The 18635-nt window shown below is 49.7% G+C and overlaps 1 protein-coding gene across 1 annotated transcript in view; it reads left to right on the top strand.

The window, feature by feature from the left end:
* Positions 1-18635, top strand: part of Adamts2 (ADAM metallopeptidase with thrombospondin type 1 motif 2) — a 204219-nt gene that overhangs the window by 165578 nt on the left and 20006 nt on the right. Inside the window, exons 7-13 of the mRNA XM_028775906.1 lie at positions 9105-9261; positions 11099-11204; positions 11910-12053; positions 12431-12563; positions 12939-13052; positions 15434-15579; positions 17243-17418. Coding sequence (XP_028631739.1) covers positions 9105-9261; positions 11099-11204; positions 11910-12053; positions 12431-12563; positions 12939-13052; positions 15434-15579; positions 17243-17418 — 976 coding nt within the window. The remainder of the gene's footprint in view (positions 1-9104; positions 9262-11098; positions 11205-11909; positions 12054-12430; positions 12564-12938; positions 13053-15433; positions 15580-17242; positions 17419-18635) is intronic.

Raw genomic sequence — 18635 nt, 5'->3', positions numbered from 1 at the left:
GTGAAAGTTTCTCATTTCTGCACTTATCTTGTGTGGAAGGTGTCCATGGCCACAGGTCACAGACCCTACCTTGCATAGATAGCTCTGGAGACGAGGTTCTGTGTCAGGGCCTCCAAAGAGTGCCATGGTTGTACAAGATGTACTCCAAGCTCAGGAGTCCTGGCCTCCTGAGTACATTCTGGGGTGTACAGAAACAAGAGCTATACAGCTGTTCCTTGTCAAGTGACAGATAAGAAGCCAGCACTATGAAGCCCGCACAATGAGGTGAGGCCCACCTTGGGCACAGTGGCCAGGCAGAGATCTGAGGGCTGAGGGGCTCAGTGTCTACTACCCCTTCGACACCCTACATAGACTCAGTAATGGGGAGAGCAATGCTGAGTGGAGCTAGATGAGGCTGTGGGCATGGGACAGGGTTTACAGATACAGGTAAATTCTGGGGAGGTATTCAGCACGGAACCTCTGGGTTCCTGCTGGGACTGTGATGGCTAAGCTTGATTGTCAACAGGATAGGATTTGGACTCACTGTGGAAACAAGTCTCTGGTTAACTGTGCTTGGAAGACCCACCCTGAATGTGGGCAGCACCATTATGTAGGCTGGGGTCCTGGACAGAAGGAAAGGGAAAAAGCAAACTGAGTTTCCTGATTGTGGATGTCATGTGACCAGCTATCTCCCATTCCTGCCATGGTGACTTCCTTTGCATTTCATTCACCCTTGAACTGAGAGCCAAAATGAACCCCTCTTCCTTTAAGTTGACTTTGTCAGGCAGTTTGTCACAGCAACAAGACTGGTGACTAATACAAGGAATTTGACCTCATCTCTGGGGGAATTTAAGCCCCTATAAGACCAAGGTGGCTGTAGCCAGGAACTCCTAAGCTGTGCTTAGCACAGTCAGGGTGTGCTCTGGGGCTTATGAAGCTATGACCTAGTCTTTGGCAAAAAGTGACACAGACCCATAGCTCCTACTGTCCATCCCCAGTTATCACTGGAAATGTGTTAGCCCCCACTCCAGTCCCTCCCTGCTGTGTCTCCTGGTCCCACTAGGCTCCAGTGGGGGTAACACTGGCAACCCTTACATGAGTGACATGTTGTTTGTCTCTAGCTTATGGAAGGCCTCCGAGTTATCTCAAGTTTTTCCTAAAACATTTTTCTCCATTTCTTTTATATATATAAAAAAAAATCAGAAGAAAAGAGATTATCTTATTTTATACAATACGCCACCAGCCAGGGAGCCGAGCAGCAGCCGCACTCGTGGGTTGCATAGCAACTGGCTTTTCAATTGATTTTTTGAGAAGGAACCAAAGCTACTCAAGTGTTCTCATTTTAAATATTTCCTTGGATGATGGAAATCAAAGGAAACGGAGATGAGAGACTTGGGGACATTCCGAGGACATAAGGTATCTTGTGAAGGCCAGCTCGAGACAGGGTGTTCGATGCTTGTTGAAATTTGTCAGCATTTGGGTGAAAGGTCAGACATTCTTGGTCTATTAGTAGAAGGTGGAGACATGCTGGGAGGAGAGGAGTCCACAGGCTAAAGCCTTGGACCCGCACCATTGTGTTCTTGTCATGTGTCCCACGGTAGAAAGACCAGAGAGGAGACTGGAACTCAGATGGGAGAGAGGCTTCTTTCAGATAGCCTTGAATCAGAGACCCTAGGGGCCAAGCTCAGTCTATACTTTAGCCTGGGAAGGCCCCTGGTGTTCCGATAGGGGCAAAACATAGTTGCCTGTCCCTAGTCATCCTTGGCACACCTCTTCACCAGAGCCCTCAGGTCTAGAATAAATGAACCGGTGTTAGTGCTAGACGCTGCCATTGGAGGGCGCCTCCGTCCTTTTGATCTGCTCTAATGACTATACCTTAGGTTGATACTTAGTAAACAACAGAAATTTATTCCTCATAGTTCTGAAGGCAGGAAGTCCAAGGTCCTCACAGGAGCTCTGGAGTCCTCACAGGTAGCTTCACGTTCATAAGTGGCAGATGGGACAGGCCTCAGAGCTATATGAGAGCCACTCCAATTCAGGGACCTTTGTCCTACTGACCTGATGACCTCCTAGGGTCCCATGTCTTAAAAACTATTGTACTAAAAATTAGGTTCCAAGATATGAATTCTAATTTTTAGACCATGACAGGAGTTCCTATTCAGCACTGAATCCTGTTCTAGTAGCTTAGATTCCTCTGACGGGCATGCCTTCCTGCCTGCCCTCCCCTGGCAGGTCTAGGAGGCACCTGTACCATGACATCTGAGCCACCCACATGACCTTGCATGCCACAGTTGGGAATAGAAGACACCAGCCTTGGGGAGTCCCCAAGACCGTAGGCAGTCAGTCTAGATAGAGCAGAACTTGTTTTGAAGCAGCAGAGATGGTGGGCCCTGGTTCTGGCGTTCATGCCAGCCCAGTGGTACTTATAGGACCTTGGATGACTTACTTAACATCTCAGAGCCTTGTTTTCTCAGTGAGAGGAAGTCTGTGGAAGCCCAGTGCTTGGCAGCAATGACTGCAATCATGGAGGCCAGACAGAGTATTGACTCTTAGGGAGTTCGTTGTCTGAAGCCCCCCACCCCCAGCTATACAGCTTTCAGGCTCCCTTCTCTGGGAGTCAGCTGGCTTTATTTATACCTCATTATGAGTTTCCATGCCCTGTGATCCAGAGATATTTCTTCTCAAGAAAAGGGGGGCACATTCACATAACCATCAGAACAGAATATGCTTTAGTCACTCGTCTTGGTGATGTTGCCTGGGAAGAAGCATCATAGTGTCCTCAAAGCCTTGCACAGCTCCCTGTTCAGGCATTCTGTTGAGGGGCTGCTAGACACCTCCTGGTGATAAGGGGACACCCATAGTCACTGTCACTGTCTCCATATGACAGTGAAGATGTGGCTCCATGGGCAGAGTGATCTGCTGAAGGTCATACATGACAGCTACTTTGTCCCTAGAGGATGAGTCAGTTACTGCCATTCTATCAGGCTAGAGAGCACAGACCTTGGTGAGATACCCCTGTCCCCCCGTGACAATCCCCCTATGTCCAATGCTCCCAACCAACGATGACTCTGCCACTCTATGCCCCCATGCATGGACTCAGGATAATGGTTAGAGACACTTCCACTGTTATAACCTGGAAGATGCTCAAGACAGACAGACAGACAGACAGACAGGCACGCACGCACACACACACACACACACACACACACACACACACACACACACGTTAACTGGTCCCAAATGTCAGAAATACTGAAACTGAGAAGAGAGCTCTACTCAGCCTGAACCTCACCCCTGTGCATGATTTCTTATTTCCTGCCTGTTTGGAAGGGCTAGCCTGAGGCCTCCAAGAGCCAGGACATTCTGGGATGGGTTTTGTACCAGCTTAAGTCAGATCTCCTTGCAGCCTGAACCACTAGCACTAGAGTGGGCCACATAGTCACTGCCAGAGTAGACAAGGAAAAGGAAAACTTGTAGGTCTGAACCATGTCTTGCTTTCTTAAGGGAAGGGTTTATATCAGCTTACAGTTCCATGTTACAGTCCATGATGGAGGGGAAAGCCACAGTGGCAAAAGCTTGAAGTAGCTGGTCATGCCACATTAACAGTCAAAGCGAAGAACAACCTATACTTGGCTCTGTTCCGTTCCCCTCTCAGGCTTCCAGTCAGGAAACAGTACCACCATGGTGGGTGTGTCTTCTCACCTCAGTTAACAGAATCAAGACAATCCCTCACAGGCATGCTCAAAGGTGGATCTCTCAGGGGATTATAGATTCTCAAATTGGAGAATAGTCAGTTAACACTGACTATTGCAAACTGCATATCCTGCCCACGCTGTCACAGGTCAAAGTCCCTGAGCTCTAGGCTGGGTGCTCAGGTTGGGCCCTAACGCTGTGTCAGAGGAGCCCGGAGAGGGAGTCAAAGTGTTGAAGAACCGTAGCGCACCGACCTGTACCCCACACCTCCAGCTCCAAGCTCCCTGCCTGGGGCCCTGGAATTGGGTGTATGGCCTGTGTGTTCACAGACACGTGGTGGCACCCGGCCTGCAGAGCCTTCCTGTTGTCAGGCATGGAGACTGGCCTCCAAGCAGCAGATTCCATTTTTCTGTCTCCTTGACTGAAGGAGGGAAGAATATAAATAATTCAGCTCGTTCCACAGTAAACAGTCAAAAATGTCAGAGGGCAACGCTTGGAATACAACTTTCTGCACAAGTCTTAATTAGTTTGTCTAGGGTGAGACCCCAGAATCTGTCTGGTGTCTAGAGAACTACCATTGCCCAACTGAAAGTCAGATCTTCAGCCCAGCCTGGAGGAACTTCGTTCCCTAGCCTGCACACCTTGCTCAGGGGCTTGGCATTGCATTTTTGTAGCAGCAGCGCCACCTGGTGGTTGTTTCTGTAGCCTGCCCTTCCTTTGCCTTCTGTCAAGAAGTGGACATACTTCCAGCCAAACTTGCTCCTAACCTTTGTATGACTTCCACCTCCACCTCCACCTCCGGATTTGGAGTCAATGACTTTAACAGCATGAGGTGAAGTTTCTCATCTGGGAATTAGGATAATGACAGTGCTTATGTCTTAAGCGGTTTTGAATTTTAATGAGACATATGCAGAGGCTTGGCCTCAAAGAACCAGCAGATCATGAACACCCAGAAAGAATTGGCTGTTGCCATCAGCACTTGGGCCCATTCCTGCTGGTGATTCTTTTCCACGAGTTCCTGGGAGTGTTCCTACAGCCTCTAGGCTTTGTACTTCCCTCCCTGGCCCAGCGTGACTCTCCAACATGTGTATATTTGGGTTTTGTTCGTTCATTAATTCATTCACTTTGTGACAAACATGTATGTCCAGTGAACAGCACAGGGGTGGGCTCAACCGTCTGTAACAAGCAGTGTATCTACAGATGGCCCTGTGGGTCAATAGGCTTCATGTTGAAATGGGGATCTTGGGTAGCAAAGCCCACGATAGAATGACCACTCTTCCTAAGGTCCCTGTGGAGCATTCAGTGAGCCTCCTGGGAAGCCCCCTCTGCTACCATGCTTGGATACAAGACTCAGCAATGGCGAGAGAAGGGCTAGCTTCCCCTTACAGGATGTTCATTCCCTTGATCATGGGCCCAGGTGTCCACAGCCCCACACTGCAGGCACAGTGGCCCTGGACCATCTGGGATCCCCACACTGGGGTCAGGATTATGGAAGCTGTTGACACTTAGAAGAACCTTGTCCCAGAATGCAAGGCCTTCATCCCTCAGGAGCTAGACCCACACGCTCCATACCACTCAGCCTCGGGGAATGGAGATACCATGGTCCGAAGACAGATAGCACCATGTGCCACCCCTCTGCTCTAGCCCCCAGGCTCCTTGGCTGTTCTCACTGAAGGGCACTCACTGTCAGCCTGTGTAATCGGCCACTAGCCCAGCGCCCCTAAGGATTGCCTCCCGCTCAGTCATCCCCATCCAGCACAGGTGAAAGCAGGCACACAGAGACTTCCCTAGAAAAAACAATGCAGGAGCCAGGTATTGGATGCTTCCAGAGCCGAGAGGAAGACAGATAGCCAAGGCCAATGAAACAGCCCTCCCAGCCTCTTGTAACTTCTGTAGGAGATTTGGACTTAAGAAACAGGATGATTTCCTCCTCATCTACAGTTTTACTTTCCACTCAGGATACGTGCAACTTGTGACCTCAAAATATTAAATGGAAAAATTCCAGAAACAAAAGGTTCATGACGTTTAAATTGCAGGCTGTTCTGAGGAACTTGTTGAAATCGAGCATGGTATCACCCCAGGATACTGAATTATCACCCTGTCCAGTGAAGCCACGTTGTACGTGCACCCTGCTGTCATCACTAGCAGCTGCCTCAGTTATCAGACGGACTGTTCTAAGATTAAAAAAAAAAAACCCAGGAGTGCAGGCTCTTGATGCAAAAGAAGCCATAGGCAGCTTGCAAGGGTCAAAGTTTATCAGAGTATGAATATATAGGAAAAACACATGGAATCAATACTCTCTATTGTTTCCAGCACCCACTGGGAACCCAGGCTTTTCAAGCAGGTTCCCTACAGCTGGCCCAGTGGCAACTGGACTGTCTCTGACAGTTGGTACCTTGCCTTGCCCACAGCCATCTTGCATCTCTCTCCAAGGGCCTAGACACACCCAGTTGTCCCAGATATCTCTGCCTCAAGCAAAGTTCTTTAAAATGTATTTAAATTATGTGTATATGTGTGGAGGTGGGTAGGGGTGGTTATATGCAGGGGAGTAGATATGTCCACAAAGACCTGAAGGTCCTCTGAGCTGGAGCTGAAGCTGGAGCTACAGGTGATTGTGAGCTCCTCTGTGAGAGCAGTATGTACTCTCGAGCACTGATCCATCTCTCTGGACCCTTGAGAGCAGTCTTTTAAGGGCTTTGGGGGAAAGACAGCTGTGGGTCCCAAGTGGAAAGTGTGGAGGGTGAGGGAAAGGGGAATGGGGAAGGAGGCAGAAACTTCTTTGTGCTTTTAAGGCACATCAGCTGCTTTTCAGTCCTTTAAACCTCTATTCTATTAGCTTAGCTTGGGCCCCAAGGTTGCCTCTTGGACTTAAGGCAACCAATTGTATACATTCAGTGTTGGATTCTGTACCTCAGAATCAGGGAAGAGGCACTCCCTGGAGATTTCACCAGGTGAGCAAACTGTACAGAAAAGACCATCTTCAAGATGGATTCTCCCCAGCACTGTGAACAGATTGCACACCCTCCCTGCTAAGCCATGAGGTACTCCCCACACATCCTCTGCCCATGTCCGCACACCCTGGCCCTGACATCTGTCTCCCACCAGATGTTGACCCCTTTGACAGTGCAGCAAGCCATGCTTTCTTCCCCTTCCTGACTGCTCCCTTCTCTTGCAAGAAGCGGCCTTTCTAAAATGCACATGAGTCCTGTCCTTACCCCTGGATACAAAATTGATGTCTTGTCACTGGCTAGCCTTTGGACAGGGTACTCTGTGATCCCTAGAATGCTCCAGACCCAGTAAGAACAAGAGCACTTCCCCTTGGGTCCTCCGTGCCTGCTTGAGATAGGCCAGGCCTTGAAAAGGTTGGGAGAAAATACAGTTGGTTCTCCACACCCACAGTTCTGCTTCTGCCAATTCTACCAACTACAGATGGAGGATAATCAGGAGGAAACATGACATCTGTATTGAACATATGCAGGCTTTTATCTTGTTGTTATTCCCTAAACAATCAGTATAACAACTACGCACTCCACACTCACACTGTGGTACATGGTATAAGTCATTTAGAGTTGATGTAAAGGATACAGAAAGAGGTGTGGGGTTCTGCGCAAATGCTGTATCCTTTTATAGAAGAGACTTGAGCCTTTCTTCACTGGAGTACTAAAATCACTCCCCCAGCAGACACTAAGGGATGACCATATATGCACCACCTACATATTGTCACTTGAAGTCCCTGAATGCTTTATTTCTTGGGGAGCCTACATGTATATCAAGGCTCACAGGGTACAGCACATGGTTACTGTTTTCTGAAGTTCTACCTTCCTGGGGTCCTCCGCTGTAGTGCAGCTCCTGTCTGGGACAGTGCTCCCCAAGTCTGTTTCTCTTCCCTCCCCTCTAGGGATCTTTCTTGGGATTCCAAAGCTAGGAAGTAGAATCTAGACCCCTTGAGCTCTGTTCCCATAGCACAAACCCCTTGAGGCTGAGGAACGCTGTAGCAGTCTGCCTTCTTGGAACAGCAGAGAAGAAAACAAAGCAAGAACAAAAACACAAATCAATATTTCAATAAATTATCCTGCCACGGCAGTGAAATCACCTTGTCTGCCAAGAGAGGCTCAGGACTGGAGCCCAGTGTCTTGGGGGGAAGGAGAGAACCAGCAGGGACCATTCTACAAAGCAGTGGGATGTTCTGTCCACCTGCAGTGTCAGGCTCTGTCTGCAAGTTGGGGAGCGTGGAGGCGGGGAAGTTCTGTCCACTAGAGGAACTGCTTTATTCAGAAGTTCTTAGTTGAGTGATTTGGGGAGTGGGATGGAGTTTTGTTGTCTGTTAAAGCTGTTTTTGTCCATGCCAACTTGTACTGTTGGTTTGGGAGGTGCTTGGGAAATGAACCCAGGTTTTTGGTATAATGTTCTGGTACTGTACCCACTGAGCTTTGTAAACTTTACACTTAACAGTAGACCCATCCAAGATGTCTGCTCTGGAAAGTCTGAGCTTCGGTTTTTGAATGCCAGCCATGGGCCAGTGTTCAGTGGGCACAATCCCTAAAGATATCTGAGTTTTCAACCTCTTCCCAGAACCTCTGGGGGCGAGGGAGGGGTTCTGTCTGGACAGTATTGACCTGTTTGCTCTTTCCCTGCATCAACCTGGCTCCTGACTCCAGTCCTGTTCCCCTCCGGATCACTGGTCCCAATACCTGACTGTAAATTCCTGGCTGAACTCTTCAGTCTCTTCCAAGACTTGGCTGGAGCTCTTTTCCCCATGTTGATTTAGGGCATGCCGATCGGCTAACTGCTATCTTTTACCTGCCAGCCAGTGCCCTTGCCTGGGGTGGTCATGGTTCTCACAAAAGAAGAAGTGTGTTGCTCAGAATTCTTTCAGATGCAAGTGACAGTAACCACCTCAGAAATGCTGTCTCGTAAACGAGGCAAGTGAGAAAGGCATCCTGGCAGTTCCTGTGGGCCAGATGTGGTAGCGTGCCCTGTCCATAGGCTAGACTGATGTTGGCTACTCAACCATTCCTCTGTGTTCAACATACGTGCATTCATTTGTTGTCTCTTCAGTCATTAGTACTACAGGAAGCAAACCGTCTGAGAAGAGCCTGGGTAGCATGGTGAGGGCCACCTCTCTCTGTCCAACAGTCTTGGGCAAACAGGGTCCTGCCTCTGACCAAAGAGTGAGCTTGGTAGGGAGATGGCTTGCCAACCAGGGAGACAAGAAAAGTTTGTAGCATCCACAAGTTTGTAGCAGGCAAGGGTGACCAGGAACCTTCTCTTCCACTCAGAAGAATAGGGCTGAATGGAAGGCAAATATCACCGGAGTGACTTAGCAGGGAGCTTCGAGGCCCCTGGACCAGATCCCCAGTGGCTTGGTTCTGTCAGCACATCTACAGAATCTGCCAGATACCAATTCTTCTGTCTCTCTCCACCCACTGTAGTCCATGAGCCTCATTGAGATTGGAAACCCCTCTCAGAGTCTGGAGAATGTCTGCCGATGGGCCTACCTCCAGCAGAAGCCGGACACAGACCACGATGAGTACCACGACCATGCCATCTTCCTCACACGGCAGGACTTTGGGCCCTCGGGCATGCAAGGTTAGTCCTGTGCCTACAGATGCAGGGAAAGAAAGCTGGGTCCTTCAAGGAACTCCCAAGAGCTGAAGCCTAGCCTAGAAAGTGCCTGGGTTGGTAGCATCTACCTCCTGGCTCTAGGAAACCACTAATACCTGTATCATTTTCCCAATCCCATCCAATGCCCCTCCCCCTCCCCCCCAAAAAAGCCATGCTGTAGTTCTGAAGAACTGGGGAAGGTCAGGAATGGCAGGATAGACAAGACAGAGCTTGACAGGCTGAAGAAGAGGCCAGGTCCAGAGTCTGTACCTGCAGGGTTAAGTTTCTTCCCTTGGCTGCTGAGGAACAAATTTGAATAGGTTACCAAGTGATTCTTTATACAACGTTTCAAACTGGACAAAATCAACAGATATAAAAGAAAAAAATAACCAAACCACATGACTGGAGATGCTAACAGACCCTTCTTAGTAACTGATGGACAGATAAGAAAATGAGCAAAGACTTAAGTTTTGGGCTGATAAGGTGAGATGGCTAAGCTGGTAAAGAGACTTGATGCTAAGCCAGAGGTCAAGAGTTCAATTCCCAGAACCCTCATGGGACCTTAGGTAGTGTCTGCTGTAAGCAGACACCATGACCAGGATGGGTCTTATAAGAACAACATTTAATTGGGGCTGGCTTACAGGTTCAGAGGTTCAGTCCATCATCATCAAGGTGGGACCAGGGCAGCAGCATCTAAGCAGGCATGGTGCAGGAGGAGCTGAGAGTTCTACATCTTCATCTGAAGGCTGCTAGTGAAAGACTGGCTTCCAGGCAATTAGGATGGGGGTCTTATAGCCCACGCCCACAGTGACACACCTACTCCAACAGAACCACACCCTTCTAATAGTGCCACTCCCTAGGCCAGACATATTCAAACCATGACAAGTGGTGTATATGGAATGCTACAATAAACCATGAAAGAATATCCACTCTTTACTAAAACCTGTGAGAATATACCAGAACAGACTCTCCTGGGCCATAGGGAAATCTTACAAAATATACAGGATCAAGTAACAGCCCCACCCACCCTGGGCCACTCTGGAAATTAAGCAGTAGACCCACAAAACAGGCCGAAGAAACATTAACAATAGAAATCAGAATGTACTTTTAAGTCCGTGGTAATGGTAACGACAACTAGAACTGTTGGAGAGAGCCAGAGAGATGGCTCAGCAGGTAAAGATGCCTGCTGCTACCCCTGAAGACCTGAGTTCAATCCCCGGGATCCACATGATGGAAGGAGAGGAGAAACTCCTACAAGTCGTCTTCTGAGCTCCACACAGGCATTGTGACACACGTGCACACACAACACACAAATGTACTTTTTAAAATCCTCTGTATAAAGCTAGCACAGCAATAAATTGATACTTATAACTAGGAAGAAGGTTGAAAATAAGTCAGAGATACATATATCAAGTAGCTTGGCAAAGAGCAACCAACTAAACCTAGCTGGGTAGAAGACTGGAAATGATAACAGCCAAAAACCCAGCAAGAAGCAGAGAAGAGTCAGTGCACAGGGTCGGGGAAGAGTCAGTGCACAGGGTCGGGGAAGAGAGAGCAGACAGAGAAAGCTGCCAGGGTGACAGACAAGGCCAGGCAGAGACCTGTGCTAGAAAATGGATGCTGGTTACAGTGTGGGCTATCACAGGCAACATGGCCACCAAGCTCTGTGGTGATGGGCAGAAGGGGACTAATGTCAGTACAGGAATCTTCTGAGTCCTACCATCAGGGGAAATTGATTCTGTAGGATTGCTCTGAGATCTGGGGTTGTCTGGGGCTAGGACTCTAGGCCTGGCAGCTGGAGCCACCTTCTGTCTCCTCCCAGGCTACGCTCCCGTCACTGGGATGTGCCACCCCGTCCGCAGCTGCACCCTGAACCATGAGGATGGCTTCTCCTCGGCATTTGTGGTGGCTCATGAGACGGGCCATGTGTAAGTGGCCTGCCTGACCATCCTTGTATGGGAAAACTGGATGCTCTACTAACTGACCACTTTCCCCTGTGCCTGAGAGGGACAGTCATGTAGGAAAGCCATATAGATTTGTCCTGCCATTCTGGCCTGAAGTGAGCTTTCTGCTGATGGAACAAGTCAAATCAAAAGCAAAAGGCACCTGAAGGTAGAGCCAGTGCTCTGGGCCATAAGAGAGCCAAGGTGCCATTATTCTATTCAAGTCTCAGGTTAGGGACAGAACCTTACCCCATTTTGTAGATGGGTCACCTAGGCTCTAAGGGAGGGTAACACGGGGTCAAAAGCGAGGACTCTGCCCAGATGTCCATATTCCAGGCACCAGATGAGACTCTGAATCTTAGGGCCAGATAAGCAGTAATGGGTTCTACAGAGCTGATGATATATGCAGAGGAAGAAGGGGTACTCTGGATGCTCTGAGCTACAGACAGCCCTGTTCTCGGTGTTGATTCAGAATATTGTGGCCCTCCTTGGGGACAGAATGAAGGGCCTGACCGGTGAATGTCTGACAGAGTAGCTCTTGCTTCAAGACTCTAGCCAAAGTAGATCAGGCCAGAAAAGCTTGGAGATGTTTACTGCGGCTGTTAGAAATGCCCTTCTGGTGTTGAGATGAGGGGACGTGGCAGGTGAGTGCCGTCAGGGTCCAGCCGGACTGCCTTGCTCCTCACACAGGCTGGGCATGGAGCATGATGGGCAAGGCAACCGCTGCGGTGACGAGGTACGACTGGGCAGCATCATGGCACCCCTGGTACAGGCTGCCTTCCATCGATTCCACTGGTCCCGCTGCAGCCAGCAGGAGCTCAGCCGCTACCTGCAGTGAGTACCTGCCCTGGGCCCCCAAGGGTGATCCCGCCTTGGGTTCAGTTCTAAGAGGGCACAGCGCCCAGTGTGCCTGGGTCCAACCTGAACTCTCAGACCTTGGAGCCTCTGGCCTGACATGCAAGGGATGGGTGAGGGAGCCTGATGCCAGGAGGGGATCCTGCTTTGGGGGCGAAGGGTGGCTTTCTAGAACTGACACTGAGGGGGCCTAGAAGCTGTCCTTGCCAGGTCTTGATGTCTTAAACTGGTGCATGAGGCAAGGCTGAGGCATTACACCTAAAGACCATGAAGTCTTGACCACCATGGTAACTCCAGAAAGGATCTCAGCTTCCCTTACTGAAGGTTGCTTGTGGCACCCACGTGTCCCCTTACAGTTCCTATGACTGCCTGCGGGATGATCCCTTCGCCCATGACTGGCCAGCATTGCCTCAACTCCCAGGGCTGCACTATTCCATGAACGAGCAATGCCGCTTCGACTTTGGCCTGGGTTACATGATGTGCACTGCGGTGAGTGCCCCCAGGGCCCTGCGGTGATGACACTTAAGGCGCCAGCCACTCCTGCCCAGGGCCATAGGGATGACCACTTAATTTCCATGCTGGATATTCTACCTCTCAGGTGCCTGTCAAAGCTCCCCTAGGTGGGCGGCCTCCAAAGCTGGAGACTTGGGGACCCAGCAATACCCAGAGATCCTGTCATAGCCACACTGCATGCACATGAGCCTCATGGCCCCAGAATCAGATGGAGCTTGCAGCACCCACCCACACAGGCATGTTCACAGGCCAGTTCAGGTTGTAGGATCGGGGTGAAGGGGTGACGTTCTGCATGGTCAGCTGAGGAGGGAGAGTAGCCTAATAAACTGAGCGTATGGTATTCTCTTCTAGTTCCGGACCTTCGACCCCTGCAAACAGCTATGGTGCAGCCATCCAGACAACCCCTACTTTTGCAAGACAAAGAAGGGTCCTCCACTGGATGGGACTATGTGTGCACCTGGCAAGGTGAGTCAGGACTAAGGGCTTTTCACATTTCAGGCACACAGTAACCAGGGGCAGGCCCTGCAGTATCTGCAGAGTCAATCCAGGGGCCTTCTCAGGAGGCCGCAGCTGACCTCCCCTTCCTGATTCCCCATTCATATTTTGACACACTCTGTCGTGTAGCCCAGGCTGGTCTTGCTATGTAGCTAAAGATGACCTTGAACTTCTGATTTTCCTGTTTCTTCCTCTCTAGTGATAAGATTGTAGACATATGCCATTATGTTAGGTTTATATGGTTCTAAGAATAGAACCCAGGACTTCCAGCATACTAGACAAGCTTCTCCAACCTTCATTCCTACTTTCTAACCACTCCACACACTGGGCAGATTAGATCTTCTCACACCACAGCACACCAGTCATCTCACAACCCCTTCCTGCCCATGGCGGGTGGCCTATGAAGCCAGCAAGAGGCCTGGTGGCTCCCAAGTGCAGCATGAGGTTTAGCCTCAACAGCTCCCAGGGCTTCTGGTTTGCCTCTTGTGCTGGGCCACCTACCCTCCCCACAAATCTGCAGAAAGTATTCTTTTCCTGTTTGTCCAGCCAAGAGCCCAGGCCCGGTTCTCATTGGTTCAGGTAAAAGAATATGTTGACTCCCTAGCCAATCATTTTTCTAGGGGCCTGGCATATACAGATAAGCTTAAACCAGGATTCCTTCCCACCCACCCAGCCCCAGGGCTCAGCCCAGTTTGAAGCTACACAGCCATCAATAGGTGCCATGTGGGTGAGAGAATTTCTCTTATCCCTTGTGATGAGGACAGTGACTTAAAGATCTCTTCAAAGCGCCACATCTCTACAGCATCACACAGGGATTAAGGCTTTACCACTTGAATGTGAGGGGACACAAACATTCAATCCACAGTGTCCCTCCTTGCCTGTGAATTCTACCTCATCCACCAGCTGACAGCAACATGAGCCAGCACGTCACCAATGGGAGTCAATAGGAGCCAACCTGTCTATTCCCCACCATGTTCAAGTGAGGGGAGCTTTAAAGGGAGAGCAGAGGTCACTATAGCCTGAAAGGAGATGCCAGGATCACTCAGTCATGACTGCTGGCCAGCCTGACTGCACTGAATAGAGCCCTTAGCTGCATACTTAGAACTTTAAAAAGGAGACTCCCAAGAAGGACACTCCCTGCTGTCTTCATGTTATGTCTCCTTCTACCACAGGGATGCCAGGGATCAAACTCAGGTCAGGCTTGGTGGCAAGTACCTTTACTTTCTGAGCCATCTTACTGGCTTTTGTAGTTTGAGGCCCCATGCAGACTCAAGTACACACATGCACCTACCCTCATCCCCATACACGCATTTACCCACACACATGCAAACACACATTTGCAACACACACACACACACACATACAGACACACGCGCGCACACAAGAAATAAAAATGTTTTCTTTTTCTTTTTTTTTTTTTTTTAGTTTGGGTCATTTGTGGTAATTGTGCTGTTAATTGTCTTTATTTTGAGCAATAGTTTTCTTATTCTAAATCCACAAACCATTTGTTGGATTGTGGTGCACTGACTTACTAATATACTGTTTTAAATTCTGAAATCTTCTTAACATGGACTCCTTAGGAGTTTGAAAGCACCCTCCACTGGGAAGAGTGAGGTGATAGAATTTAGCATTTTCCATGCTCCAGGCCCATGCTGGCTCATGTTGGAGACATGCTGGCCCATGTTGGAGACATGCCGGCCCATGTTGGAGACATGCTGGCCCATGTTGGAGACATGCTGGCCCATGTTGCTGTCTTACTTTCCCTGCCCCTGTACTCCCAGTCTTCCTCTTCCACACCCCAAGTTTCCTTGGACCTGTTATGTCTTCAAGACCTCTTGAATGTTGCTCTTGCAACATGTGCAGACGCATGAAGACATTTATCCTGGGAACATGATATGCAGCAGGCACAGGAGGCTCAGAGTAGTCTGGACAAGGCCCTAAAGGGTGGGCCTACACATCCCATTCCTCTTATTGTCACAGACAAGGTGAGACCTGTCTCACCTGAGCATCTTGATCTTTAAGGCCGGTAAGATCAGACCCCCCTCCCCATCCCTGTGCCTTCAGAGCAGGTCCAGAGCAGCCATAACAGACACTGCCCCACTGTGGGGAGTAGGCCTCTTCAGCAACTCTCGTGCATGCAATGGGTCAAGGGAATGCCTTCTTACCTTTTCTTTGTAATTACTTTTGTTTTGTTTTTTAATTTGGAGAGGCATGTGCCACAGGAGTCAGAATACAACATAGGACATCAGTCCCCTCCTTCCACCATGTGGGTCCCAGGGATCAAACTCAGGTCACAGAGCAGCAAAGGCTTTTACCCAATGACCCACCTCACCCGCATCCCTGTCTTTTAGCATTGCTTCAAAGGCCACTGCATCTGGCTGACACCTGACATCCTCAAACGAGATGGCAACTGGGGTGCCTGGACTCCGTTTGGCTCCTGCTCACGCACCTGTGGCACAGGCGTGAAGTTCAGGACCCGCCAGTGTGACAACCCACAGTGAGTTGACTTGATACTGCCGAGGGCCCTAAGCTGGCAGAGAGGGCAAGGCAAACCTCCCCCAGTCTTCACTTCTTCCCAGCTTAGGTTTAGAGGGAGGGCTCCTTCTCTGGCTCAGAGCCCATAACACCCTAGAAACATCAGCTCCGTCTCACTGCACTGTGGCCCCGGCCCATTTGAGACAGTCCTTCTTGGCCTAGGGAGTGGAAGATAGAAGATGGAGGTTCTTATGTGTCCCAGGACGCCAGGAGCCTCCACCATGGCAACTGTAGCCATGCAGCTAGTTTTTAGGCGGGTGAGAGACAGGATTAGGGGCTGCCACTTATGCTTCAGTACCCAAGCTCCCCACCCCCTCCCTTCCTCTCTCCCAGGCCCTGTGACTGCTCATACACATGGTGGGGGTCGCTTGTCTATCTTGTGCTGGACTATCTGATGTTTTAAAGAGTCTGTTTTACCTGCAAATATTGACAATCTAGAACATCACATAAAACCATAATCTGACTGCCAGCCCCTAAGTGGGTCAAGAGCGGGCGGTCTCACAAGTCCCTAGACATATCCAGTCTGTCTGATCTTAGGACACTGGGGCAGCTTCTATTCTTTGTTCCCAGAGACAGCCGCACTGTTTCTGTCAAACTAAACACTGTCCACGGGGGAGCCAAAGAGATCGGCAGTCACCGCTAGGGAGAAGGGTCAAGACTTTATGAAGGATGAGGGCAGACCACCTGTGTCTGGCCATCCCATCTGTACATGAAAGCCTTTCTCCCCCAGAGCATCCTTCTGCTTGGGGTTGGTTCCAGGCTATCCTGCAAAGCCTGATGGGAAGGTGGAGCACAGTGACCCCTTGAGCATCTCTGAAGGATTTTTCTCTTGTTTTTGGAAAAGAGGAACAGAGGAGAGAGCTAGAGCCACAAAAGGCCATGGTGGGTTGGAACTGTTCTCTGCTCAGTGAGGAGGTCACAGAAACATGGCTCGTGCTCTCTAAGGTGGGCAGACCCAGCCGTACACCAGATGCTTGTTAGAGATCCATGTTTGTATAAGTCCAATTCCAGGATGGCTCTAGATGTTTTCTGCAGCATGACAGTTTAGTTCTGTGTGCCCAGGGCCTTGTCCTAGGGAGACTCAACTAGATCTTGTCATCCTGGGATTTGTGATGTAATGGGGCAGAGAGAATCCTAACATATAGTCGCAGCTCTGTGCTCATTAACAGTCCTGATATTTGAGCCCAGGGTGAAGGCGACATACCCAGGGAAAATGCCTCCCTCCCTCCCTCCCTCTCCCCCACCCCTCAGACAGGGGTTCTTTGTATAACAGCCCGGAGCTGACTTTGTAGATCAGACTGACCTTGAACTCACAGAGATCCACTGGCCTCTGCCTCCTAAATGCTGGAATTAAAGTCATGCACCACCATGCCTGGCTAATGAGACCTCCGCAAGAGAGCACAAATTGGAGGGAGGGATGGTAGCTACTGCCAGCTCCTTCTAGTCTTGATGTCCCAAGGCCTACCTGGCTGGGAGCTACCCGTGTCCTAGTAGGGCTGTGTCTTTTTTCTCGATAGAAGTGCCCCCTCCAAACCTGAGACTCAAGGATTTTCCTAAAAATGCCACACATGGGCAGGTAGTTTTCTGGAGGCCCCAAGAAGGGGAACCTTTGCTTTCTCCTGCAGTCCAGCTAACGGGGGCCGCACCTGCTCGGGCCTGGCCTATGACTTCCAGCTCTGCAACCCCCAGGACTGTCCCAATTCCCTGGCTGACTTCCGGGAGGAGCAGTGTCGGCAGTGGGACCTGTACTTTGAGCACGGTGATGCCCAGCACCACTGGCTGCCCCATGAGCACCGGGATGGTGAGCCTCTGGGGGATGGGTGGGATTCCGATCAGGAGCCTGGGTGGGGCAGGTAGGGGCATGCACTGTTGTTCACCTCTGATCCTGCATGAGGCAAATCTGTGGTGACACTTGGGCCAGCAGCAGGGCACAGTGCTGGCTAGTGTGGCCATGGTCCCACTCCTGAGCAAGGGCTCTGGGCTGGGGACAGGACTTCAATTCCAAGGAAACCAGAACACTAGGTGTGGAGAGGATGCTGGGGTGGAGGCTCAGAGGGTTCAGAGTCCTACAGCAGGGAACAAGGCTGGAGTTGCATGGCACCTCAGTTGTGGCGTGGGAACAGAGGCAATCAGGTGACTTCTGATAGGTAACTCAGCTGGTTTCCTTTCTGTTGCTGTGATAAAATACTCCAACAAAAACAACCTAAGGGAGAAAGGGTTTATTCTAGCTAACAGTTTCAGACTACAATCTCTTATAGCAGGGATTACAATGAGGCCACAGGCACTTGATACATTCATAGTCACGAGCAGAGAAAGAATGCATGAATGTGTGCATACATTCAGCTCTTTCTCTCTTTGACACAATCCAGGACCCAAACCCAAGGAATGACACTACCTGCTTTCAGCCTGGGTCTTCCCACCTCAGTTAAGGCAACGAAGACAATCCCCTACACACATGCCCACAGAACAACCTGGGCTAGGCCATCCTTTACTGGGATCTTCCCCAGGAAATTCTAGACAGTGTCAAGTTGGTTATTAAGACTGACCATCACACCAACCTCTCTCACATCAGGACTGTCTATTTTAAGTGTTGGAAAGTGTGAACCAAATGGTTAAAGCTTTAAATTGCACTTATTTTGTGTCTTATGAAATTGAAAAATTTGTAGCTTTAATGCCCCCTCACTATAGGATACCCAGCTCCATGGATGTTCAAGTTTCTGTATAAAGTGTTTGCGTATAACTTATACAATTCTCCAGATACTTCCAGATGACTTATACTACCTAATAAGCCAGAGATGCTATGCAAATGGCTGTTAGTTACTTTTTTATTGCTGTGATAAAACACCATGACCAAGATAACTCATAAAAGAAAGTTTTTGATTTGGCTTATAGTTTCAGAGGGTTAGAGTCCATGATGGTGGAACAAAAGAACCCCTGAGAGTGCCCACATCTTGATCCATAACCACGAGGCAGAGAGAGAGAGAGAGAGAGAGAGAGAGAGAGAGAGAGAGAGAGAGA

The sequence above is a fragment of the Grammomys surdaster genome, unplaced genomic scaffold (genome assembly GCF_004785775.1).
Source record: "Grammomys surdaster isolate TR1022 unplaced genomic scaffold, NIH_TR_1.0 262, whole genome shotgun sequence".
In the NCBI taxonomy this organism is placed as follows: Eukaryota; Metazoa; Chordata; class Mammalia; order Rodentia; family Muridae; genus Grammomys; species Grammomys surdaster.
The sequence above is the reverse complement of the archived record's forward strand: the minus strand, read 5'-3'. Positions and strand labels throughout refer to the sequence as shown.